This window comes from Malurus melanocephalus, unplaced genomic scaffold, assembly GCF_030028575.1.
Source record: "Malurus melanocephalus ecotype Western Australia unplaced genomic scaffold, MMel_1.1 scaffold_38, whole genome shotgun sequence".
Lineage (NCBI taxonomy): Eukaryota > Metazoa > Chordata > Aves > Passeriformes > Maluridae > Malurus > Malurus melanocephalus.
The window spans coordinates 2,613,729-2,641,307 of record NW_026623270.1 but is presented as its reverse complement, the minus strand read 5'-3'; the positions used below and the strand labels follow the sequence as shown (position 1 = coordinate 2,641,307).

The window sequence follows — 27,579 nt, the reverse complement described above, 5'->3', positions numbered from 1 at the left end:
CCTAAAATTGGGGCAGGAGCATATTATGGCGAGGAGTATCAAATACCCACCTAAAAGTGGTTCAGTACCCACACTATTAAAGTGGTCTGAGTGTAATACAAGCTGCTAGGAGGAATGATAGGTGATGATAGGAAACTAATTTTACTTCATTTTATTTATGAAAAAACTTACAAAAGGGAAGTAGGTAATGTATAATAATTTCATAAAGACAGTTTCTCAGTTTCATTAGCATTGGGGAGGGAGTCTGCTGGGCCTTTTTTTGTGTTATTGATTGAGCAAATTATGAGGTGATATTATGAGGCCTGTTCAAAATGGTTGTAGAAGACTTTTCACTGCTTCCCTGATCTGTTTATCTCTTCCATTTATTCTTACTACTACAGAGGGAGAAATGCTAGTTTGCTGTTCATTAATGGATGATCTAATGGCCTAGTTGATCAGGCAGTCCATTGGGGAAATATCATGGATTAGTACTCTGCTACCCATTGTCTTTAATTCTAAAACTGGAGAGAAATGCAGAACTATTAGTATGTCCTGTGGAGGTACTGCCAACATAGGAAGTGATGCATGAGAATAAAAGCTTGCAGAGTGGTTAGCTTCCTGCAAGCTACAATCTGCTGCTGGTAGATTATGTCATGTRTTTGAAAAAGGGGAATGGGCATGAAGATGAAAGAAATATGTGCCCAATACTTGCCTCTCACTTCTCAGTTATTTTTCTGGTTTTATGAAGTTTGCTGTCTTCCTGCTTTGTCACACATCTGAGGAACTAATTCTGCCTGAGATATTTTGCAGAAATTGAAATTTTAAAAATTTTTCAAGAGAGCTATTCTAACGTTTTTATGGGGATGGATTTTTTTATAATGTGACCTTTTAATTATTGTAATGGGACACTGCTGCCAAAGATTTACAAATTTTGCCTAATATTTTCTGTTGCATTCCTGCACATAGAAATATTGCTTGTTTTCTGTTATAAGAGGTACCTTATTGCAACTTTGCAAAATTCTCACGTTTTCTGTAATTTGCAGGATGTAATTGCTTCTAACTCTCTGGCTGGACCAAGTATGTACGTTTTCTTTCTTTTGAAAACTGAATTTCTTAAACAACCCCACCACTGCTTGGTCTGGATAACAATAATGCAGAATAGTAGCACTTCTTGAGCGAGTAAACTTGACTTATTTTAGTCTCTTGGTCTTTGAGTATATTAATCTGTTGTGGATTTTTTTCCTCCTATTAGCCAAAGATAAACATACCTTTACAGTCATTACAAGCCTTTGTTTTGACCAAAGAGCACTGCATAGTCACTGGGAATTCATTATTCATAGATTCAATTTTTGATCCAGTTAGCAGATTTTCTCTTCATTTTTCAAAAGATGGTAAGAGAACTCAGTAGAGTACCACACATCAACTTTCAGCAAGTGCTACACTGATGTTGGCTAAAAGTATTTTTACCATAAGCAGAGGAGCATTAAGTCTAAAGTGCTTTTTATATGTGTCTGTTAATTTGAATGGGAACTCCCCTGGGGAAAATGATCATTCATTTTAAGATATTCATATCTCTCACTTTGACTTAAGGGAAATGTGTAAGAGAGAAAGGAGAAAGAAAATAAAACTCTATTTGGTTATTATTTGCTTATAATACAATGGAAGAACTCAAAAATACTGCTTACAGATATTTTTCTCAAAGTTAGTATTCTTTTAAAGCAATAGGAACTTCTGTCACAACATTTTTGGGTTTTTTTTTATACCTGGTTCTTTTATCGGCTATTCTGCTATACCATTTACATTTTGAAGTAGCTGTGACTCAGTTTCTTCAGTATAAATAGATTAGAGGCTTGTGCTGTTCCAGCTTGCAGCTGACTTTGGCAATAAATAAAAATTAGGAGTATCAGGACACTCCTGTGCCTTCATCATTTATTRCAGGCAGCTCAGGCCATTCTGCAGGGGCAGGAGCTTCCTCAGGGCTCTGTGACCCTCCTGTGTTGCCCACATCACTGGACAATGCCAGAGTTCTGGCTCAAGGCACAASTACAGGACCTTATTTTAAGGTAAAATGGCTGTATGTATTACATTTACAAAATGAATAGTAAAATTGATCTTTTAATTTGAAAATGTAAGTTGTATAAATAGATTCATCTAACCACAAAAATGTTCCAACAGAATGGTAAAGACACAGAGACATAACCATTAACATTAATAACAATCTAGTTCTTCTATTCTAAAAGGTTGCTTATCCAGTTTCTTCTTCTATCTGATTGATAAGATGCTATAAATRTCAGAAGAGTTTGTATTTTCTAGTTAAACTTGCTAGAATTGTTTATATTGAGATCAAAGATACACATATTCCTTTATTATATGTTCTTTTCCATGTTTCTTCTAGGTAAGTTAATTAAAATATTTCTCTAAAAATTACACTAAATASGGAGCACAATAACAGCAATCTTTGAAGATTCCAAAAACTTTATCTAAAGAACACCATTTATATTTACTTGAAATTGGTGTGTGTTAGGGTAATTACTGCTGAGCCTTCAGGCTAAAGGAAGTACTCTCAGCCAAATTATACAAGGGTGTGGATTAAATGAAGCATTACTCTCTGTTTGGCAGCAGTGGATGTAGATTGCAAAATCAGGGTGTGACGTAGTACTGTGGAAAGTCTCTGCCAAAAGTGATTTGGCCTAAGTGTGCCCTTACTTTCTCAGTTATGTGTCTACTAAAACAACTGAATCTATTTAATTCCTAAATAGAGAGGTCCTGTTAACTGTTTTCACTCTGAGCTTGTCTATAATTTTGGTCTACTGAGCCACGAGACAACAACATGCTTAAATGAAATTTCAGCTGGTCGCAGAAGTGGAAACAGTCCTGCCAAGGACTATGCAGTAGAGTATCAGTTCTTTTGTCCAGCAGGAAGCTCAGGACAGTGAGGATGCTATCAATACAGCAATAAGCACGAGTGAATAAAATGATAACATTGATCCATCCTTGTATGGCTCCAATCCTTCCAGAGGAGCTGGGAGGACTATGCAAAAAACCCAGGAGCAGCCATGGTGCACAGCAGGGAGACACCTCCATCTCCCCAGAGGAGACCAAAGTACTTCATTGTTGGTTTTGACATGTTAGTAAAACCCAAGTACATTAAAAAATAAAAAACCTCTGTTTTAAACGTACATTGTCCACTCCCATTTTGGTACATATRCATACTTTTTCAACTGTTTTAAAAAGCCTTTTCTAATTTTGTTGGTGGATTTTTAAGTGTGAAGCAACTAAACTTCTGTGGATTCATATGCTGCTTGTTACCTTTGTTGCTGAGGCACCAGTTTCAGTGAGAGCAAACTTCYCTGACATGATTCATTCTATTATTATAACAGCTTTAAAGTTAACTTTGGGTATATGTGGTCTATATGATGCTCTGCAATAGGCAAAGGTACCAATGCAGTTGGATCACTGTAGTTTGATATTGATCATGTTGGTGCTGTAGCAGCTAATGATTGAGGATGGTGGCTTGGGAAAGCATTAAGAAAGCAGAGGGCAGGTACAGAGAAGTGAAGGCTCTGTGGGTGTGTAACTTAGATGTTGCTGTTGTCACACAGTCATTTGCTGTTACATACAGAGCTGGCCTCAATGTGCTGCCTTGATCCAGATGAAATGAGAGCTTCACTGGASCCTGCCTGCTCATTGTTAGCTCGCTTTCTTGGTCTCTGGGGGTTGTGAGGAACAGTGACTCATTGCCTGTTGGCCTCAAATGAAGTGCTAGAATTCTCTTAAAACTCTGCTTCTGAAACCTTGTGTTTGGGTGTTTGTATGCTGTAAGGTTGCARAAGTGTAGGAAGAGATTGCTGAGGTCCCTTTCCTGTATTTTCTTCTCACAGTTAGGACTCAGTTTCTTCAGGTTTTTACTTCCTCAGGCAAAGAAATAAGATTCAAGTGACAAACAGGCAAATTTGAAAAAAACTCTTTAAAAAAAGAGTCTCCCCTGCTGACTTGACCCCAGGCTTGTTCTGGCTTGCTGGACAGTCCCTTTGCAGAAGGCTCTTACGCGGCTGTAAACAGATAATGTTTGACACTCTGTATCTCATCTAAACGTTGATTCCAGCATACTGCATCCCCATAAGATTCTAGATATCTCCTTTTCCTATCCTGTCAATCTCTACTCCAGCTGTCTATCTATGCTTTCTTCTGGTACCTCATTGATTGTTTTTTTAAATAGATTAGCTGAAGGGTATTGCAGTGGCATATGTTGATAAAATTCTTTCTGGAATCCTTTCGTAGCYTAAATGGTCAAAGGAAGCAGACTGCTGAAGCTAATGTACCAAATAATAAAATACAGAAAATTGGAACTTCCTTCAAAATATGTGTCAAACATTCTTCTGGTGTGACAAATGGTCTAGTAGCAGAAAATGCGCCTKTAGAGCATAATGAGATTCATTTTGTGAGCTGTTATGTTTTCAGGTGAAGAACCTAAATGGATTTCATTTTCCTACCTCTTGCACATTTGAGTTTTCATTTATGGATRGTCACCTTTTAGCAGAGTTTACCTCTCTAGTGAAAAAGGATGGTCCTGACCTTAGAGGACAGKTGTTTTTTTTATGACTCAATTTATGACTCTTCAATTTAGAGGAGGTATCAATGAGGTGTGTCATCTCTTCTACTTGTTCAGGAGAATGTTGTTACAATTATGCATGTTGCTAGTTGAAGAACTTATCTTGTGAGCCAGGTTCTAGCTAAAACCAAGTTGGTATTTATGTCCTATAAAAGGACTTCAACCATGTTCTTGGATTTTTTTTTCATTTTCAAAATAGTACAAAACACAAGTTCTGAATATATATATATAGATTAATTAGTGGTAACTTTTTCTCTTTTATGTCCAGCAGTTCAATCTAATGTATGTTTTGCCCAGTTACATTTGCTTTTGCCCAGTTACATTTGGCTGCTTCTGCATAAAAAACAGCAACAAGAGAAGAAATAAAATAGTTCTATTGTTATTTGTAAAATTTGAAGTGTAGTGCCCACCTAACACACATCTATAATATACCACATCATATGTACCTTGATAACAGTACTTTATTGTAAAGTTATTTTTCTTCTTATACAGAACGTAAAGGGAACTTAAAACTTTTTTTKCTACTCACAGTTGTAAAGGATCTTCAGGAACTGAAGCTGTGGTTTGAATTAAGACTCTTCCTGCAAATCAGCTTTTCTTACCAAAACAAATAATTTTCAGCGTAAGTTCCAGGAAGCACTCAAAGAGAACAAGGTGTGTCCAGGGTTGTCTGTATCACCAGTTCTTGAGTTAATAATTGGCACATAAGCACGTGCAAAAACCATCTAGGAAGGTTTATTGAATAAGGCTGTTAAGATATATGCTTTGAGACTTCCAAACTGGTGTTACTAGACAGTGTTCTSTATTTTTGAGTTGTTTGATCCCTTTGAAGAAACAAATGCTTGTAGCATTTGGCAATGAAGTCAATTTTAAAGAAACTCAGATACCATTCACAATGCATAATACATAGAAATGGGTGGTTCCTTGCAAAATAACCTATGGACAAGAATTTCCTGTCCTTGAATATTTAGWCCTTAATCATCTTCCTCTTACTGTTGATTATGAAAACTTAGCACTTGCTGCTTTAGTCTGGGTTTGGGTTAGTGGAGATGCTGTGTGAACATAATCAGTAGTGATTTTAGCTGCAGGTGCTAGTCAGACCAGAGACGTTGGGTCATATAATTAAGCTTATGTGTGAAAGTACTGCAGTTCCTAACAGTTTGACACTACCTGTGTGATGATGTGAAAAAAGCTAGTATGTAGCTTACATTGTATTTCATGATACCGTAAAAAATATTTACAGAAACAATATTTCTTTATTCATTCAGAATTCAAYTTTTGTTAATATTTTTGTTTACATTTTTAGACTTTCTGTGCAATATGTCTTGCTTTCAAAATTCTTATGCAAATAAGATACAAATTTGCCACTGAGATAGTGGAAAGTCTTACTGTTTTCTAAAGCCATTCTGCAGCATTTTGTTTTGCTGGCTGAACCTTGGAGAAAATTCTGTTCTCTCCAGGATAAAGTTTTAGAAATGTGGTCTTAGCCCAAAGCTGGGCACAGCCCCACTTTAAGAAGCTGTCTTGATTTGCCTTCTTTTACCTCAGAACAGGTCCCACTGTGTAAATGAGAGGGAATATTGCCTCTTAATTATATTTATTGCAATTTGCATKCTAATTTTTTTTGCATATCTCCCATCTAAGACCCAAACATTCTAAAAATCCACTGCTGTAAAAGCAGTAGCAGGTTGCTGTTGCRTTCTAGAAAACTTTGCAGACCTTGTAGGTAAAGGAAACTGAAAAAATGATATATTTAAATGTGTGCACAGCTGGATCTGCAATGTGTTGCTTTAATGCTGGACTTAACATTCAGTATATTTTCCTCTAACAGATGACACCAATATTAGTCTCAAGTGCTTTGTCATATATTATTTACAAGGAAGTGTATTCAGATTTTGTTACCAAAGTGGTTGCAGGTCACTGTTTTATTTCCCTATGCAAYTGGATGCTAATTAGAAAGGGCTTACTTATTCATACATGTTCTAATCACTGATATGTAGAAAAACTCTTTCTTAAATTAGTTTGTTCATAAATTGTCTGAAAACTCAAAAGTGCATGTGTGAAAATTCTCATGTGGTGSTTTGGTTTCACCACACACGTATTTTCATGTAACATCTGGCCAGTCTAATTAATGAACTACAAAATGAAAAGTAAACTCAGGGGTATATTTTAAAGGCATGATCTTCTGTTTCTGAAAATACAGTGAGAAGATGTTTGCCATGAAMTTTTTGCGTTACTCTTTTGATTTGAGACCAAATTAAAAATCTTATATAATGGTTTCCCAGTATRGTGTCTGCCAATGGTCCTGCATTTTCCAGGTTTGATAATGAATGAATTGTTTGGCTATTTCATGRAATTTTCTGATAACAGTCAAAATTAATATGAACTTGCTGGAAATATTATTGTCATAGAGAAAGTAGTGGCTATTCTGATCATGATAAAGACCTGAAATAGCAAGMTGACTTATTTTTTCCAGCCTATTGCACATGATGTTGGTGATACTGTTTTACCTTGAATGTAAATGTTAGGGAAATGTTACTTAAGTTCTTTAGACAGTTACAAGATTTGATTTTTTTTAATTTTTTTTTTTCCAGTCAAGATGTGATTTGACATTATGTGGCTTATGGGGTAATGTAGAAATTCAGTAGTTTATGCAGCAACTGGTTGTTTCTACTTAGCTGACAAGTCTTTGCATTGCAAAAATGTGTTAATGGCTGATTTTGAAAAGTATTTGTGGTATTCTATGCATATTTTCTTCCAGCTTTCCACTTRTAGAACAGCAGGTTAATTTGATTTAAGAAGTTCTGAGTAACTAGCCATTGCTGAATTTCTGTTGTGGGAAGAGCCATGCTAAGTAAATGACTTTGTTTTCCTTCCTTGCGTAATTTTAATTTGTCTTTTATCTATGGTCACATATGTCTTTTTTAAGACATGAGTAGACTCATGAGGTCATAAGACTTGACTTGGAGAGCTGCCCATAGAGTTAAATTCTATGTGCCTGTATTACTTAGGAATTACCTGTATTAATAAATAAAATTTAACTTGCTACATATTTTTAGGAACAAATAAGCATAAATCCTGCTTAAGAGCTCTGTTTCTTCTGATTCAGGGAGGCTAAGTTGAAGTAGAAGCAAAAATATTACTAAACCYAAAAGTGAAGGTTGCTACTTCAGTGCTGGCCACCCACAACTCCAAGGGGCTGCAGTTTTTATATTTCATAAAGTATTTTTGTAGGGAACACCACAAGCTACATGCAATAGAATAAAAAATAAGTTTCTTTTCAATTTACATTAGTTTGTTTGCTTTTAAGTAGTCCAGGTGAACTTAGCAAAACTAATAATTACTTTCTCAGGATATCTGCAGCACTAAAAGAAAAATAATTCTTATTAATACAAAGTATGCGTCATAGTCTGCATTTTCCTTACATCTTTTTTATCTGCTATYTAAAACTTGTAAATAATGCTGCCAATCTGATTTCAGAAAGCTGATGGTATCTGCACAGGCTTACTGATGTTTGCTGTAGAAACACTTTCTGTTCTCTAAATTGTAGAAAGAARCAACTGGATACTATAACCTCTGCTCATTTTCAGTGGTATCTACTGCCATTGTGATGTAATGTTAGAAGTTGTCATAAATTAGCACATTCCTGATTAGCATGAATTCAATAAATGTTCTTTACTTCAAAAGAATGCCCGGGACACGTGCTACTACATGCATTGTTTATATATGGTACTGTAGAAACTTAACATTTGCAAGAAAAATGTAAGATGATGGTTTGATAAGATTACTCAGAAATAATTAGGTGGGTGTGTAGGCTGCTAAATGTATTTGATTTTAATCTCTAATTAAAAAATTGGATTTTTTAATTGTTTTTGTGATGCAATAGTTTTTACTTCATTATACTTTTTGTAAATAGGGGCCAGATTCTGCCTTTTCATTGTGCCTAAGTACAGAATAAATGTTTTCAAGTGAAACTCAAAGCCAGTGGCAGACTTTCTGTAGTCCTCCACCTGGACAATTATTCAGCGAGCAAACATATATATGTGCTTTTGTGTATCTTGAACCAGGAATGAAAATGATGGCTGACCTTGAATGAATATCTCTATGCATTCTTTTGGCTGATGGGAGATATAATTACRTTGTGGGATCTGGCATTGCCAGGAGCATAGTGTTTTCATGTTGGTGCTGTCTGATGCTGAGGTCTCTCATATGAGCATTGGAATTGGTTGATGTTACAGCAGAGATATCTCTRTGGATCTACAGGTGTGAATTTAAGCCTTGCTCTGTTCACTTAACTCTGCTGCAAGGACAAACCACTCGGTCACTTGGGCTGTGGAATCGGAGACAGCCAGATGAATTAGCAAGAGGTAACTGCATCAGTCCTTGGATTAAGAAGTTACTCTGTTAAAGCACAMTAGACTAGTTGTGTCTCTCAGTTTAGGAAAACTGTGACTTACTCATGGTTTGGGAATGAGGGTTCCCGTAATACCTGCAGCTGGGGCATCCACTGGGAAGTCACATGCTTTATTAAAGAAGCTGCATTACTATGTATGGAACTGCATGGTCCTSAATTGTGTAACTCCCTAGAGTTATTTTTCTCTAAAACTCTTTTTAATAGCAGTGTTTAATAAACAATTAAAAAAGTAAATGCTGCTTACTTTTTTAATTGAAAGCTTATCCTGTACATACTTTTCTATATAGTTTAGTATTTTGAATAGCAAACAAAGCCTGATCTATTGACATAATTTCCCAAGATGATCCTGTTAGTTTACAAATTTTCATTGTATTAATAGGGGTGGGGAAGGGAAACAAAAATAAGTTATGCTCTTCCACCTATCAACACAACTGTTTTGGCTTATTTTGCAGCAGGTACGGTGGAGAGGATTTGGGGTTTTTTCATGCTGTAGGATTTTTGTTATTGTCTGTCATTTAGATCAGTCAGTACTAACTGGAGGAGTGTAGAGCAGCAGTAGAGCTGCCAGAGCTTTTCTGTCTCTCATTTTTCTGATGTATATGTAGYATGTAAACAGCTCTCATATCCAATGGGCAAAAAAAAAATTCACAGAAATTTCTCTATGCAACTTATAAAAAGTGAGACAGTAAGCAGAGACGGATTCTATTTGTAGTAGAGATTTTGGGTTTTGGTTTTAAGTGGATAGATTCAGGTTAATTGGAACCTCACTTAGAAAATGAGAATGACATTGAGGAGCTAGTTCAACCTTTTCAGGATGCTTTGATAGAAAMAAGGTGGGGAAGAGTCAAGAAGAGTGTTAGTAGTGGCATGGGCTGAGTAGACTTCTGTCCKTGCAGAATACACTGCAAGAATCTTTTGGGTGTTTGTGGAAGGGCTTTGCATTCAGTAGCATTGCCATCACAGCACCTTTGTATGTACCCTTAAATACAGCATGGGAGAACTGTCTTTTTTGAGCATATACATTTTAAGTGGTTTGTAAGATCACAGAATCACAGCAATGGTTAGGTCRGAAAAGGCCTACAAGATCATGGAGTTCAAGCTTTACCAATTCCCATCATGTCAACTAGGCCATGGCACTAAGTGTCACATCCAGTCATTTCTTGAATGCTTCCAGGGATGGTGACTCCACCACCTCCCTGGCACCTATTCCAATGCTTAACAACCCCTTCCATGAAGAAATTCTTCCTAATGTCTAACYTGRCCCTCCCCTGATGCAGTTTGAGGCCATTTCCTCTTGTCTTGTCACTATGATACAGATTAAACTTCATTAAACCAGTTTTCAATACACTTTGGTYCTATCAATTTTCCAGTTCAATCTGGAATATCTTCGAAATCATAGGTGCTAGACTAAGTTATGTAGAGCAGAGATGGAAGTAGGCTTTCATCTGCAGCAATTGGTATTAGTGAAACATCTGCTTTGCTGGTAACACAAAAAGGTATGCTTGTGTTAAGTGGGTGCATCCACACCTTTCATTTTATGTGAACTGCATCTGAAAATATTTGTGGTGGATTTTAAATGTATTTGTGATCCTGTGTTTAAATAAAGGAAAACAAGTTCTTACTCAATATATAAACAATCTTTTTATTTAATTAATTCTTTTTGATCTATTAGAGCATAAGTGGTTTGAGGATAAAGTCTTTGAGGGAAGATTAATATATATTTAGATCATTACAAAATTATCTTCTTTCTCTTACTTCATACATACGTTGAAAAATTAAATTACAGAAATAGCTGAAAGCTTTTACTTTGAAAACCTCAAAACTTTCCTTTGAGACCCAAAGTAGAGATTGTCGTGCATGCTAAAAGATCTTTTGGTCACAAAGGTCATACTTCTCAATAGCTGRCTATGCTGAAAACATGTTTCTGTTTACTGGAAATAGTTTTAAAGCCACAGAAGATGAGCAGAAAGAAGAATGAGCATATTCATCTTGTATGTGACTTGATTTTTTTCCAGTGTTTATTATTTAATTGGTGTGTTTTAACTGCACTGTGTTGCAAGAGACCATGATATAATTCATAAGAATGTCTGTAATAAGAAATAACATTTCCTAGAGGCATTGTTTGTTTTCATGTCTTCCAGGATCTTTTTGTGAGTTCTGAGACATTAGCAATTAGTATAAACCTGAAGTAAAACTAAGTTAAAAACAGAATCATATGTAACTGGAGTAGGTAATTTCTTTTTTCTTTCTGTGTGCTTTAGAGGTGTTTGTCACAGGAATGTCTGAATATTAACATGTTTCGGTATTCTTGGATATGTATTTGTCCTTTGTTTTGTGATTTTCTGAGTATTTTCCAGGATGAACTTCTGGTTGATTTCACTAACTCTAGATTCCATGTGACTGRAATCCTTAGAGATTTATTATGTTCAAATACCTTTAATAATTAAAAAATTAATTTATCAAGAGCATTTCAGAAAGAGAGAAAAAGCCTTCTTTTGAAAAAAAATTATTAAAATATGTTCTGTAATAAATGTTATCTAATCCTTTTTTAAAAAGCATTTTGTCCCAAAACATTTCACATTGGGTGGCTGTAGACAGTCCAGTAGAATAATAKTGGAATTATGTGGCTCTCTAAAAAGACTTCTTTCCTGTTCTGCATCGTAYTATTTTGGGTCACTGTTGCTGGTAGCAATTTCTGTATAAGTCAAGTCTGTTTGGAAGTGAACTCATCTATTTTGTGCATTTCAGTCCARCTGTTTAGAATTTGATCTAATTTGATCTAGGATTTCATCACCTCACAGTAATGTGTTTCTCTAGAGCAGAGAGTAGTTTTTCAGTGAAAGATGCAACGAAACTGGGGACTTGGTAGTACAGACACATTTTGGACAGGACAGCTGTTCCCAAAAGCTTCTGTCTGCTTTTCTCTTTAGTTGCAGTTCTAGTGATGTATTTTGTATTTATATGTAGTGAGAGTTTTTTGCCAGAAGTGACTGAGGGGAACTGAGGATACRCTTTCAGTTCACTGTTCAAATTAGGCAGGAAACTACCACAGTTTCAGACTTCTCTCAAGGYAGACAGATAGATGGTTTTTCAAACCAGTTCTTTGGTAGTCATTTCCCTAAAGTCAGCACAGGCTTGGGCTCACAACATGATTTTAACAATATAGGATTACATGGACCCTAAAGAACAGCTGTCCTGCTGTTAAATTATGTTGATGTGAAAATTCATTTGAGGAAAAGTGCTTGCATCTGTGATTTTGAGATGCCTAACATTGCAGCTAGACAKTGGCAGTAAGTTCTTCAAGAATTAAATTTTCTTCTCATGTAAAATTCCGTACAAGGGAAACCACTGAAGAATCAATGCAGAGTAATAGGAAACGCAGTAAGTCAAATGTTGATAATTTCATAGAGAAGATTAGCTTCTCAGGATGTATATGATTTTGAAGGTAAAGACAGATGATGCCATTAAGAAAGAAGATTGCTGGGGAGTTCAAGTAAACCCTCTGTGTTAATAAAAATGCTTCTCTGTTAGTGATTCTGAAGAATCCTTAAGATARGACAGTCTAGATTAACGTGAGGGTTTTTTAGGCTTGACCTTACAAGGGATTTAATGACCTTTCTATAAGCTCAGACTAAGTGAGAGTCCCAGCAGGTCACGGTGTCCTGTAAACCTAATTTTTTAGATGAAGGGGGAATGTCCTTCTGGAATTAGGACCTCAGTTTCAATATCGTGTTTGAAAAGCGTGTACAGCCTGGATGAGAGAACCAAAGCAAGCACTGCTGAGGCTGTTAGTCACACCTGCTTGATGTCAYTTACATGCTTCATCAAGCATGGAACCATATCAAGCCCATAGCCGTGTGACAGTGCTTTAAAATTCTACTTCTTCATTTGGGGAAGAAGGGATGGATATTCCCTTGCTTACTGAATGGACCTTGTTTTGTGAATGAGGAAGACTTGGACAGGTTTTTTTGTTGGTTTGGATTTGTTTTGTTTGCTTGGGGATTTTTAATATGACCATTTCGAATGCTGGGACTACTAAAGAAACGCTTGATAACTAAAAACAACTTAGAGATAACACTACAGACTARTTTGGGGTAACCAGCAGGCATGATCATAGAGTGTTTGGACCCAGGTGTGCTGTGGTCTGTTTATACCTCAAGAAAGTAATAAGAATTTTCTGTTTATTTAGACTCTAGTCATGGAAATCACTGAGTGTAAAGCAGTGCCAGCTTCTAGAATTCCACACAGCATTCCTTCTATCTTTGAGTTACACATCTGTCTCTGTCGTAGGCTTGCAGCATAGCAGTTCTGTGCTGCCCTTTATTGAAGCATAAGTGGGAATATCAGTCTAACCATAAAGTTTTCACCTGATAAGCAGCTAAATATAGAGGTTACACAGAAGTACTCGCATCCATAAATGTGCAGTCCAGGAGCACTTGGAAGTTGTGTATTTTCCGTAGAAAAATAARAAGGTCAATGATGCTACTGATAAAAATGCAGATTAATTGTTGTTTTTAATTAAAACTTGAATGTTTTTGAAAAAAACCCAAATGTTTTTATCAAATATTTTAAATATTTTTAAATCTTACTAAATAAAGTATGGTTTGTGTAAATTGCCACAACACTGCCATRTTCAAATCAGCTGTCTAAAAAAGAAAAATCGTCATACAGACTTTTTATTGGTTTTCAGTTTGTTGGATTCTTTTTTTATTCAAAGACTTGATATGACACTTGTATGCAACAGTATGTCCATATGTATTATCTCTGTAGCATCTGGTTTTAAAAATTTGTGAGTATGTAGATAATGATAGCAACAGGAGCAGTATCCTTTCTGACTTTTGGTGTTAGTGCCGAACAATTGTTTTAGCGAATAGCTTGTTCAGAAAAAGGTTACCTTCAGTACTATTCTTGTGGAGTACAGATTGAATTTAGGAAATGGTTCATATTCTCATCTTTTTCTGCTCCAAAGAGGTGGGAGAAAGTAATAGAAAGCAAAGTAAGCCTTTCRAAAGAAAGTATTTCACAATTTGTACAAGATTTTCTGAAATTATTAAGGCCAAAATGTTTTAATTCATACATGAAGGTATGAATATATGAATAATCCATTATACATGAATAATCCATTATTGCATGTATTTAGGATTTCTCACAACATTAGTCACATGCAGATTTGCAGGAGCATACTTTGACTACAATTGCTTGAGCTTGCATTTTATTCTAGTTAGAAATCTCTAAATATCTTAATGATTTATGACTAAATCTCCTGTGAAAGTCAAAACCACTAAGCTTTAGAAAGTGTACYGTAGGTGGAATTGTGCAAGCTTCCTTTTGGAGCTCTACCAGTACATGGGAATCCGAATCTGAAAAGTGCCCTTTATTCAGATACTGGACACCTTAAAAGTAGGCTTTTGGTGTGACAAATGAAAATGAGTTTTCAGAACTTATTTCTCTTTAAAAACAAAACTTSTTTCAAAGCTAGTATCTCACAGAGAAAAGCCAGTGAGCTTAACTCTGTGTTGCCTGGCATTTCTGTTCTTGAGAAACTGTTCTCCAATGAAGTSGTGGCATTTTTCGCTGTCATGTTCAACGATTTTCAGATTTTTTTGTATTCTTTTCTTTTTAAGATGTTTTCTTAAGTATACAGCTGAGGAGACCAATAACAAAAAGATAAATCCATAGATGATAAAAGGATTTTCCTGAGCTTAGTAGTTAACATAATAGTTTGAAAAGAAAAGAATTTACAAGTACTTGTTCAAGTGTGCTATGTAGAGAGTGAATAAAATAAACAGCAAGATGTGTTGTGATAGGAACTCAGATGATCAAAGGAAACTACTGAATAGGAATAGTTATTCTTTCAGATAAAATAAGGAAGTAATTCCTTTGTGAGTTTTTGTGATCATTTCTGTTGGAAAACTTTGTATGCATTACTTGGAAATTCAATGAAGAGAAAAGCAATACAGCCTAGATAATAGTGTCAGCTTTGAGCACGAGGTGGCATGTGGACATAGCTTGAGCTACTTCTCCAAATCATTTGAATGGAAATATTGGATTAGTTAACCTTGTGTCAGGTCTGTTAGTTAAATAAACCCTCCAACTGTTCCTGACTGAAGGATGCATAGTTGTGACTGAAAGATGCTGCTGCTTTTCATTAGAATTTTGTCAAACATATCCTGCTAACATAATGATTTTAAAATAAAATGGTTTATTCGATGGAAAAGGATAACAAGCAGAAAATTCACAGCCTTTTCTTTTCACAGGGTGCATCAGCCCAGTAGGAAATCCTCTTAGTCGAACACTATTGGGTAGACTACATACGGTAAGGAAATCTCTTTTTGCATTTTTTTATATTGATGTTTAACTATAAAATGTCATTATTCCCAAGTTCTCATTGTAGAGAGGTGTTTTTTTTGTCCAGTCTTTGTTCAAAAAAGAGATATCTTCAAACCAATTGTCTACATGGCCAAATTAGCTTATGCTTACGCTATGAGCAGCTGAGATCAGATAGCTGCAAATCAAAAGCTTAATTTTTTTGCATTATTTACTTTTTGTTGTTTAGAAATAAGATAAAATCACACTCCTGTGTTATCAAAGCAGATGTTGATAAGTGGCTGAGAGAAAAGCTTAGACAATAACTTGGAATCAAGTTCTCTTTGCAGCACCTGTTTTCACTCATACTCATACTTCATCTTTTTATTAGGAGTGAAATCACAGCTATCCCCTCTTTACTTAATGGCTTATCTATTAAAAATCGATTGTAAACTGCTACTAATTATAGTCATTCATTTCTTTATTTCTGGCTTGCTGATCACCATATTAAAAATCCAACAGAATCTGTAAATGCCATTAATTGCAACTATACATTTGATGAACCTGTATTAAACACAAAATATATGGAGAAACCAATGAAGAAAGAGTAAGTGGTGCGTCAGAATACTGAATGCATTTGTGTCTCTATGGAGCTGGGCCTGTTGTACTGGAGATGTTAATTCTCCTGCACCTGTGGATAGAATGCCATGGTTTAATATTCTGTTACAATTGCACTAATTGTAATTTTTGAGAAAAATGTTGTAAATGGACATAAATTAACTTGGATCATTAGTAGCTGTTTTGTAGTTTCAATTTGGAGTTTTGTTTAGATTGCTTAGGATTTTGGATGTTTTTGGACTTACCTTTTTCAACAGAATCTCTTTAAGACAGTTGTGGAAAGCTTGTAAGATATATAGGATTCACCAAGAAATTTTGAAAGCATGGTTTTACATTGCTGTTATGTTAGCTGCTAAATGGTTCCTGTTTTCACTTTTTCAATTTTTTAGCCATCAAGATGTAATTTTTTAGGGAAAAATATGAGTTGCTCAACCAGTACTGTAGTGTTCTCCACCACAGCAACCTTGATAAACATTTGCAGGATCAATTGTTTCATGAAAAGCTAGGTAGCAGCTAATTTAAAACAGTTTTTTTTCTGAGAGAGCTTAAATTAAGGTTWTGAATATATTTGTTACTTCTGTTAAAAATGCAGTAGTACATATAACTGCAGGTTAACTGAGTAATTGATATCAAAAAAGTGGTGTATTTAGAAATGACAAAATAGTTGAAGAGGTTTTGAATCATTCCAGGAGCTGGAATCGTTCACATGCTTCTGAATTGATCTTTTTTCCTTTTTTCTTTCTTCCTTTTTTTTTTTTTTTTTTTTTTTTTTTTTTTTTTTTTAAATTTAAATCCTTGTAGGCTTTACTGCAGCAGCTGTGTTTGCATTTCTGATTTCTGTTTGTACATTGCAGGTTTCAATAAAGTGCTGCCTGTTGCAGCTTTGGTCCTTTTTTCCTCTAGGCAAATTATAGATTCCCATGCTTATTAAATATTGAAGAGCTGTAATCAAATCAGGACTGTAGTCATCTGAAGCCTAAGAAAGTAACTTTACAGTGTCTACAGACAGATTATTATGCCTGAATAAGAATATATCATTCTCAGCAATTGATACTTTTAGCGTAATTTAAATTTAGCTATTAATAATGACACTTATACTTCCGTTTCCCTTAGACTAAATTTGCAGTTAGATGTCCTGAGCACTGGACCCGCATTGGACCAGAGAACAAGAACAGAAATGCAAAAGTGCTAACAGTATTCAGCTCTTTTCTTTTAAGTCTCATCTTATTTAGCATTTAATTGAAAACTTCTGTTACTGGAGTAAAGAGATTGCATAGCATTCTTAGGGAAGGAGATAATTAAATAAATTTCTAACCCTTAGATTCTTAAGGAAAAAGGAAAACAATGGATCAGCATTAAAATATCAGATTTATTCTGTAGAATTTTAAAATGTTTAAAGTATTATCTTTTAAGCAAACCAAGGGTTTTCAGTCAAACTCTATTTTTCTTATTGTTTCTCCTTTAAAATTAGAAAGAAACACCATAAACCAAAAGTGGCAACAAGCTCCCCCCAACCCCATAAGGTAACAGTCTCAGAATTTAGGGTATTACACACTGGGCACAGATTTGTTTGACAGACAAGAGAAGCTGTAAACACACATTCCTTGTGTCTTTACTGGAGTGTTTGCTGGAATAATATTCCCAGTTTCTCTTCCATTCGGCAGATAGCAGGTTTGGGGAGCTGGAGTGGAGGGAAGCAGTGCTGCTGTGAAGCATCCTGGAAATAGATGCTTGTCCTTCTTCATGTCCCTGAGTCTGTCRTTAATGGTAAAAGGAGRAASAGTAGCTTTGGCCCTGTATGCATACACATTAGGGTYCACCCTCTTATGTGTAGGGTCTGCCTAAAATTAATCATRGAAAAGCTTATTTTCCAAGTGTTATTATTAAGAGTTAATGTCTAATTAGAAGTGGGACTTAATCTGTATGTTTATTCTGTTAAAATRAAGAACATGTTTACATATAAAGAAGAAGCATTTGAAACTATATGAATCATTAGACTTCACATTTTTCCATATTTCTTTCTTCGAGTTTTGATATTGTGTTAATTGAAATGTATGTGTTCAGTTGTAGAAATGAAATGCTGAGGTTTTTACAGAAAAGGCAGCAATGAGATACCACTTTGTTCTTACTCCGTGCTCCTTCTCCTGAGGGAATGAGTGCTGTCTGATGCCCAAATCCTGTTGACCACTCTACATCTGCATCAAAAAAAACCAAAACTTCCATTTGTGCAAACACTGAAACTACCCCATTAAAAAGCAGCCATAACAGTTTTAATTAGAGCTATTATYGGGAATTGATAAAACTTGATACAACAATGTATTGGGTTATTCTCATGTGCAGTGTCCTCTTTTGTATCAGTGTCTTGAAACATTTTTGTTTGGTTTTGAGTTAGAAATGTGAAGGGTATCTAAGTAGGTTAGTCATGGATAACCAGTGTGATACTCCATGGTCTAGAGCTGTGCATCAACTGATGGATCTATTTCTCTTCCTCTGAGGATGTACCTTGATGCTGAAAGCTGCGAACAGTTTTGTTCAGCTGCAATCAGTGTGAAAKGGCACACTTTTTCAGCAAGCATTTAGTTTCTGTTTCTCACAGATGGTCTGCCTCCCCAAAAGACCAACTCCTTTGAACACAGCTATAGCCCCACATCTGTTCCAGTTCAAGAAAAGGATTAGCTAGTTTCCATCCTCCATGAGAAAATGAGACATAAATATTGTATTAAGAATGATGTAGTCACAAAATTCAGTATGCAAGTTCCTTTTCTGAATTCCTGAAAATGTGCCTAAATCTTGCGACACAGCATTTAAAAAAAAAATATATTTCTAAGCTAAAGGCCGGTAGTTTTTGTTGGGTGTTTCTTGCAGCATAAATGGTAGTTGACGCTGCTTGAGGAACAGCATGGCATGCCAGAGGCAGCTCTGCTGCCTTGCAGTAGCTGTAGACAGCCATGGCTATTGCCCTGGACAGCTGGAGGTAGAAGTTCGTGCAGCCAGGGATATACTCAGAGAATCTCTTTAAGAGGCACCTCTTCATATTGTTGTTGCCTTAAAAGTTTAAGGCAGTGTCTGAGAAYATTCGGCATAGTCTCGGGGTGACTCACAGATTTTAGCTTGTTATTTCCAAACAGCTTGCTCTTTTCAAGCTCTTCTCGAGTGTTTGAGAGCCACATAAATACTTTATTAAAAACAGGAGAGAGACAGACAGATTGAGACACAATARTGGGGCAATATGAGTACCTGAACTAGATACCTGAATAATACTGCTAATAATTCTGATGAATCATTTTTGAGCAACAGGAGGCACTCCCATCCCACGGGCTAAGCACATTGCCTGTACAGTTCTCTTAAGCTTGAGAATGGAAAATGAGAATTAGCTGAAACCTGTACTGCAGTGCTGACTACCAGTAGACCACTGAACAAACCTTGTACTCTGAACTGCAGCTCCACCAGTCTTTCTTCAAAATTTGTTTATCAAATCAGGCAGTTACAATTTTTTTTTTCCTTTTGTGCATGTGCATTATTATTCAGAACTCTTAGGTGCTAGGCTTAAATGTTTTCGTAGATGATAAGAACTGAGTGCAACTGTTCAATTTTATACTGAGTTCCTCTGTAACTACTGTGTGTGTCTACTGTGGCAATGCCAAAACAATCTGGAGACTGGATGGAATCTCTGAGTTCAGGATAGTCAGTGATTTCTTTCCTGTATGGGATAAGCTCAGCTAAATTATGAAAACAACTGAGGGCAAGAACCCCTGATCTCAAGAATGCCRTTTATTCCAGTGAGGATTTGCAGTGATTTTCTTTGTGATTTTTTATGATGTACCTTGGACCACCATAATAAAAAATAAATTAAAAAAATGAAACATTGAGAATAAAAAGAACAAGACATTTTCAATATATATTTTTAAAAGCACAAGAACAGAAAGAAGTTCATGCCAAAGATTGATAAAGGACTGTCTGTGAAATGTGAAAAAAGTGAAGTCTGTTTGATATAAATTCTCAAATTCAAATGTTTATAATGCGGTATATCTGCTAGGGGGGAAATGTTGTTTACTACACAAAGCTCACATTTGACTTCTCTAAAATATTTTAATTGCAGTGTAATATTTCTATTTTGTGTGGTAGTGTGTATTCTTTCATGCGCACAAAATCAAGGGGAAACTGGTTTGCCCTTAGTGAAGACAGACCATTAGAAAAATAATTAAGCAACACCAGCAAAGGACTTCCAGCTCTTCCTTTTTTTTTGCTAGTTTGTTGTTCCTCTGTTAATTTTCATATTTTTTCTATTCTAAATCTTCTTTCTGCTTAAACATTCTATTATTATACAGAAATCATTTTTTTTTTAGGTCCAGGCTTATCCTGATGCTTGCTTACCTACTATTCTTTTGAATTCATTGAAAGTCTTAAGTGGTGAGAATAGAACAATTAGAATTAAAAGGAAAATATTGGTTATTAAGACAACCTGAAATGCTCCATTATGTGGAAGTGACATCTTTTACATACTGTTTCAGAGGTTAAAGTTCACTGCCACAACTTCTTCAATACCTGCTGTAGTGTTTGCAGTACAAAAAGCTTGGACWGCATCAGTCATCAGTCCAGTTATGTCTTTAGTGTGGGGTACATAATTGAAAAATTTAGTATCTTTTTCTAATCATCTACCAGCCAATAGCCAATATTCCTCAGTGTTGCTTAACATCACTTCTGCTTTTTCTTTTTTTAAAAAAAGCACTTTGTTGCAGATAATTCTTACTGTCTTACAGGAGAAATGAAAATGCAATCATAGTTTAGCAAACTGCTTCATGTTAAAATTTAAAATAATTTATTCTTCTAGAATGATGACAGCCTGACTGCATTGGGAGTGGGAGGAGGAAACAGTTGTCCACCCGGGAGAGAGACAGTAAGTATTATGTAATTTTTTTGCAATATCTTCTGCACTTGTTATACTGTATCTGCTTCTGAAAGCATGCCCTTTTTCTTAGCGTGATCCCAAGGATTTTTTGTTTCTCTACTGTGGATTTGGTAATTCTTAAAAAGATCTTCATAAGTGAGCAATTCCCTCATCTAAAAAGATGTTCATAACTGGATAACTACATTGTGGCTTTTATATCACTCTTGAAAAACAATGTTGTAAAATTTTGTTGAGGCTTTTTTTTTTGTTTTKTTTTKGTTTTTTGGGGGTTTTTTTTGGTTTTTTTTTGCTTGGACTTGGACCCAAATAGAACTTGACAAATTTTTTAATGTCACACCTGAAGAAAGTCCACTTCTTTAGGTCTAATTGTGAATGGTTTGTATTCTTCTTTGGTTCTGAAGGGCATTTCCTATATCCTGGTATAGTCATTTTTATGATCATATTTCAACAGAGAATATAATGGTAATTTCCACATTTTATTCAAATTGCCATATTTACTAAACTAGTTGTATTACAGGACACATGGGTATATTAATTTCTTACTTCCGAAAGACAGTCAGTGGGACTTGCTTAAATGGTTTGAASTACTTGTGGCAGTTCCCATGTGACTGAATTTTTGTAATCTTTTCCAAAAAACACAACATTTTCACCCAAACTATCTTACAAAAGRCACTGCAAAACAAAGTAGGTTTTGCCCTGCCTTTCATTGTTTTTCATGCTGCCAAGTACTTAGTGTTACATTCCTACATTCCTTTTTGGGTTTTGGGTTTTTTTACTGTAAGTGGCCTCATGGTTTTCATGAGGTTGTTATTTAACTGAAGTGGGCACTGTTAGAGCACCTCTTACTGGACATGATCGTGGTGCTCATTAGTGTGGTTTAGTTTGGTTCTGTTCTACAGTTCATATTTCTGTACGGTCAACATCATCTGTAATTACTGTGTTAGCTTTCCTAATGCAAGGAGGGGAGTTATCATAAAAGGCATTTCATTGTTTGGCTTCTTTATGTAAGTTCAGGACTACTGCMCGCAAATTTAGACAAATTTCCTATCTACTGAAAACTATGCTGGAACCAATTCTTTGATGCTGACCAGCTCACAAAGTGCCACATAAAATTTACAATGATGTAATCATTGCCATCTTTTCCCATTCATAACTGATTTAATCTGTTTAATTGGTGACATGGAATTATGAAAATACAAGTGACATTGGCTATATTTTTACACACGCAACTCGCAGGTGATCTTACTCAAAGCAGAAATAGAAATGAAAAAAGCAGTATGGAATTCAGCAGTCCTAAAATTTAAAAGCATGCATCAATAATAAAATAGAAGGTTTTATTCTATCTTGATCATCATAACTTAGCTATCTCCTTCAGTCCCATKAACCCTCCTACTGCTCCTAATGATCCCTGTTTCTGACCTCTACTTAGAATTTCCTRGAGGAATATGAGGTGAAGATTGTAGGTAGGGAAGCAGCATTCTGTGTGTAAAATAGGTCATAATTTTGCTCTTCACTTATGATGAAGGAAGTGAGCAATTCCCATATTCTTTCAGTTCATTTGTTTTCCTTTCATGCTTTTCTGCTCAGAGTTCATAGGGCAGAATTTTGTTCATAGGACATAGGAAATAAGTAAGAAATTGTATTGATATTTTCATACTCAGGGTAGAAAACAGGCTTCTAGTAATTTATAAAAATGTATACATTGTGCTGATGACTGTTAGTACTCTTTTTCATAAAACTATTGATGCACTGTATTTCACTGTCAAATAGATTTGTTAGGTGAAATGGAATWTAAATGTATTTTTTGCAGATATTTATAAAATTGTATATCCAAATGCTGATTTCTAAGCAAAACAAAACAAACAGGAAAAAAAAAGAAAAAAAGAAGATATGCAATGATCAAAGCAAAACTTTGCAATGTCTTTTTGTATTAAATTTTTCCTTGGATAAAACTGTCATACAGTTGAAGTATTTATTCAAACACATATGCTTCATGAGCACACAGAGAATGGGATCTGAAGGTGGTGTAACAATTCTGAGAAAGTGACTGTATGAAGTTTTTTTTTTCCCTTTTGCTTCACAAGCAAATTGCTTATAAAACTAACAGCTGCTGTTTTGAAGCTAATCTTAGTGAATTGAATGTTCTTAACCATTTCTGCAATCCCACAGTCCTTTATCTTGCCTCTCCTGCTGCTTTCCCACCACCCCTGATCCCATTAGCAAGACTTGAGGCAGCCTCAGCTTTTACCGAAGTGCAGCTTTGGTTTCAGCTGCTTTTCTGCAAGAGGAAGTGAATGTTGCGCTTTTTTCTCTGTGGCATGGTTGTGATAAAGCTGTGGTGCTCTTATCTCTCTTTTAGGTAGTGGCTCTTTATGACTACACAGCGCATCGATCAGATGAGCTAACCATCCATCGCAGTGACATTATCCAAGTGTTATACAAAGATAATGATAACTGGTGGTTTGGCAGCCTAGCAAATGGACAGCAAGGCTATTTTCCAGCTAATTATGTGGCTGGTGAAAGTAAGTTTACTGCCGTCTTCCTGGTATACCGGTGTGGGTTTAACTGATGCTCCAAGATTTTACCGTGCTGTTCTGCTTATTGTTCTGAAGATAGGAATTTATGTAGTACACACGTGGCATAATGATGACTTATTGTGGTGCAAATATTGTATAAATTTAGCTAACMATTGCACTTGGTTAAAAATTCTAGCTTATGTAGTACTGACTTAATTATCTGTCAACTGGACTGATGCCTTGTCTCTTCTAACATAGATTCAGGCTCTAGTTTGGCAMTGTTTTAGACATATCAGAGTATTTCACAAACATCTTGGTTTTTTCCCTTAGGCAATTTCCATTAGATCTAGCTTTTGTACAAACTCCTAATTCCACCCTCCCCGCTCTAATGGAGAATGTTCAGTTCCCAAATAACTGAATTTTAGTATGAAGTTTTAAAATAAGAGTAATGGTTAAATCTCTCATCTGAGCATTGAACTTGCTACCAGATCCTTTCCATTAAAACAGTTTTGATTAAACTGATAAAGAAAAAGCTAGATGAATCTGAAAAAAATAATAGAGGAAGCATCCTATTTAGTCAACTGCTGTAAAAATGCTCAGTGTGCKGGCATTTGTAAATATTCAGCTTGTGGACACAGCATGTGGTTGCACACTACATGAAATTCATTTGCCTTCCTAAACTATCAAACTATCAGTTATACTGGTATTTAGAAATCTTTCAACCCAATATTTCTCAAGATGGTTTCCCCCATTTTTTAGTTCCTCCCTTTGTCTTTAAAGGGAAATCTCTTTCCTAAAAAACACTTGTACATAATACTGTGCTCACTTGATGAGGTTAAGTTAGATTTACTACTGCCCTTCCATTTTGTYCTCTCCTTATACATCTGGTGCATTTTTTTCTGGCTTTCCTCCTTGCAAAATAACTCAGAGAAATCTGTAGGAAGAGTCTACATTGATGGTCTTTAAAAAAAGTGTTCTGGAAAAAAAAAAGGAAACAAAATTTTTGAGACAGTTGTCCAATTGCAAAAAAATCTCTGGTAAATAATTCGCTTTTTCAATTGGTGACCACCTTATTGAATCAAGAGATGTGTATGATACATTAGTTAAGTATCAGCTGTTTTCTAACAGTATGGGCTTTGTTCTTAGGTAAATGTTTGAATACTTTTATACAATAACCAATATACAAATCACATTTAAATCTAAGGTTACTAGTATAAATAAAGGTTTATGGGAGAATTTTCATAAATTCTCATACAACATTTGGCTTCAAGCATTTTTCACCTGTTTTAGTTCACATCCTGTTTTTGGCTAGATTGTAATGTCATGGTGGTTCACAGAATTCTTTCATAGCTCTAATAATGGCGAATTATGGTTCCTCTTTTCAGAAGAATATGAAGAACAGCCTTTAGGATTARTACCAGATTCTGCTCCTCTCCTACCAGAAGGATCAACAGAAGCAGAGGAAGGTTCTCTGACACTAGATAAGGTAATWATTTGAGAAGGAAGGATTCTGTAAGTCATGGTAGGTTATGCCTTTTGTGTGCTACATGGATTGCGTTATTTCTAATTTATGTAAAAATTTCTTATGTGTAGACTTTATTCCTGGAAAGCAGGTAGATTTTCAGCAGATGTTTAATATTTATCCTGTGTGGAATCAGCTKTTCCATCATTTGGCAATTAAACAAATTAAACATTCTGCTTACATGCATCATTGTAATGAGTGGTGAATCTCCCATTGACTTCAAGTTTACAGAAGTTATATKCACATAAGCATTCCTGTTTCTGTGATTTCAGTTATACAGTATGTACAGAAGAAGTAAGAAACAGGACCCAGTTTTTAGTCCAGGGGAAAAAAAAATGCATTTTTATTTTTATACAGGACTTTTTTTCCCCTGATCTTTAGAGATTCCAGTGTGTGCAAAACAGGCCAATTGACTCTCCCTTTGCATGTTTATGCTTCCCTTCTGTGGAATAAGACTGTCTTAAAACATGGGATAATTTGTAGAAAAKAAAAGTAATAAAAATTCATTTGACACCTGTTAGAATTTAAGAAAKTTTTGTTTCAAAATGTTTGTATCCTTAATAAGTGTGCTTTCCACAACTGTTCATTTTCTCAGATGGTACTAACACAACCACTTAAAAAGCGTTGTTCAGATTTCTTTMAAAGTATTTGACTTTTCCTTGTACTTTTCTAAAGTTGAATCTCTCATTTTGTGTAAGATTGGCAAAATCTAAACATATTTTGTGTTGCTTAGTTACAACTTTCAGGGACTTTTTTTCAGATGATTCATCTAGYCTTTGCTCCATAGTGTATTGAATCATAGATTGGTTTAGGCTGGAAAAGACATTGCAGTGCTCAAAGTTAAAACACTCAAGGCTATTTCTATTGACCTTTTTTTTTGTGCTGCAAGAAGTTTTTAGTAGGTGAATATAGAGAGGTAGCGTTTAATAAATTATTGAGTACAGATTACTCACTTGGCAATCTTGTTGAAGYCAGCTGTCTTGTTGAAGCCAGCTGCTATAAATCGAAATACTAAGTGTTTTGTTCCTAACTGAACTTGAAAAATGGGATTAATCACTACACTGAGTAGTAATAATTAATCCGAAGTATCTTTTACATCGTTGTAGCTGAGAAACTCCTAGCCAAACCATTGTCCAGGAAAGACAAGGGTGCGTTACTTCCAGATACTTCTGTAAAGGCAGMGAATAAATATGGGAAAAATTACATTACTGAAGACTTCTTTCATTTATTGTCTACATTGCTAGAGGCAAGGAGGGTATCCCAGAGGGAATATGTTGCTATAACCACCCAATTTCACTCATACCTAGATTAGAAGAGGCAGAAGTGCTGAGATACCTACTGTTATTAGACTTAGTCATTGTTATCCACATGTTTTTTTCTGTTTTAATCTGGTAGGAATCTAGTCAATTTACTGTATCAAAATACTTCAACTTCTGTTACTAACAATTGTAACCCATAATTGTTATTTAGCTTTGTGAGAAGTAATGTTTGATTACTTTTGCTTAGGAYTTCTCAAGTGTCTATGGTTGACATATTTTTCTAACACTAGTTTTTATATTGGTAGTGGTCCTTTTTTAACAACAGTCAGTTTTAATAGTATTTGATTAAAATGCTCTTTACTTGGATTCTACTTGTACCTTGAGTTAAATTAATGACATATTTATTGATTAGTTGGAATTTTGTAGTCATCTATATAGTAMATACAGATATTCAAAATATATAATGAATCAAATGTACATTAAAAGTCCAAAACCAAGCAAATACATTGTTTTTTATCTTGCACAGCAGCCAAGGGCACTACAATGTCATTAAGAGTCCAGAGGAAAGTTATTAAATGAGTCCTAGGAAAAATTGTATAAGAGGATTAACAAATGAGATTAAAGTAGCAAAGGATGAGCAGTAGGCACAGCAAATAAARTAGTACCTGATGTGAACTCAATGCATTCTTCTTTCTTTTATTTTTCTTTCCTTCTGCTATTAGACAAGGCCAGAGAGCATTAAGCGGGAGTGGAACACATCCAATAGAAGAAAATTTTAGTTTATGCAATGCTTAGTTACCCTCATGAACTTGACAAATACAAGGCACTCTTAAATTTGTGTGCTTATGGATTAATTGCTTTAGTAACACATTTTAGGCTGAGGTAATGGCTGAGATTTCAAAAGTATTTGAATGACTGGGAAACACAATGTAGCATATTTTTTTTAATATCAAGTCACATCAGCACTGTGTAAACCATCAAGAAGATAGTGAGTTGAATCAAATGATGACTCAAATCTCAGTAAGACTTAGGCTGCCTTGAGGTGTGATAGGTTTCTAAAAGCTGCAGAGTTCTGCTATGAAGAACAACTTGACATTCAGCTGTTTGCCAGAATTAATGGAAATTGTACAGTGCTTTGGCTTGAGGCAATACCAGAGACTTCTGAGACAAAACTACTAARATGACCACTGAGGGGGCTCATCGGTTATGGCAGTTCCTGTCTTGCAGCAGTGACACAGCAACTTTTCTTCCTATTCCTTTCTTTTTTTTCAGTATAAGACCTGATGGAAGGAAATGCCAGTTTTCTAATACCATATGTTCATATGTTTTGTTGTCTTTTTTTTTTTTATTTTTTTTTTTTTTTTTTTTTTTTTCATGCTTTTTTTTTTTTTATCCAAAATTATTTACTTAGTAATTAAGTTGTTGTTGACACAAGCAGGAAAAT

General features: G+C 35.2%; 1 protein-coding gene across 4 annotated transcripts in view; it reads left to right on the top strand.

The window, feature by feature from the left end:
* AHI1 (Abelson helper integration site 1) overlaps nt 1–27,579 on the top strand; it is an 85,682-nt gene that overhangs the window by 45,583 nt on the left and 12,520 nt on the right. For all 4 annotated transcript variants that reach the window (XM_057364419.1, XM_057364418.1, XM_057364421.1 and 1 more), the window contains 4 exons: nt 15,263–15,321; nt 20,761–20,826; nt 23,198–23,360; nt 24,740–24,840. In XM_057364419.1, coding sequence (XP_057220402.1) covers nt 15,263–15,321; nt 20,761–20,826; nt 23,198–23,360; nt 24,740–24,840 — 389 coding nt within the window. The remainder of the gene's footprint in view (nt 1–15,262; nt 15,322–20,760; nt 20,827–23,197; nt 23,361–24,739; nt 24,841–27,579) is intronic.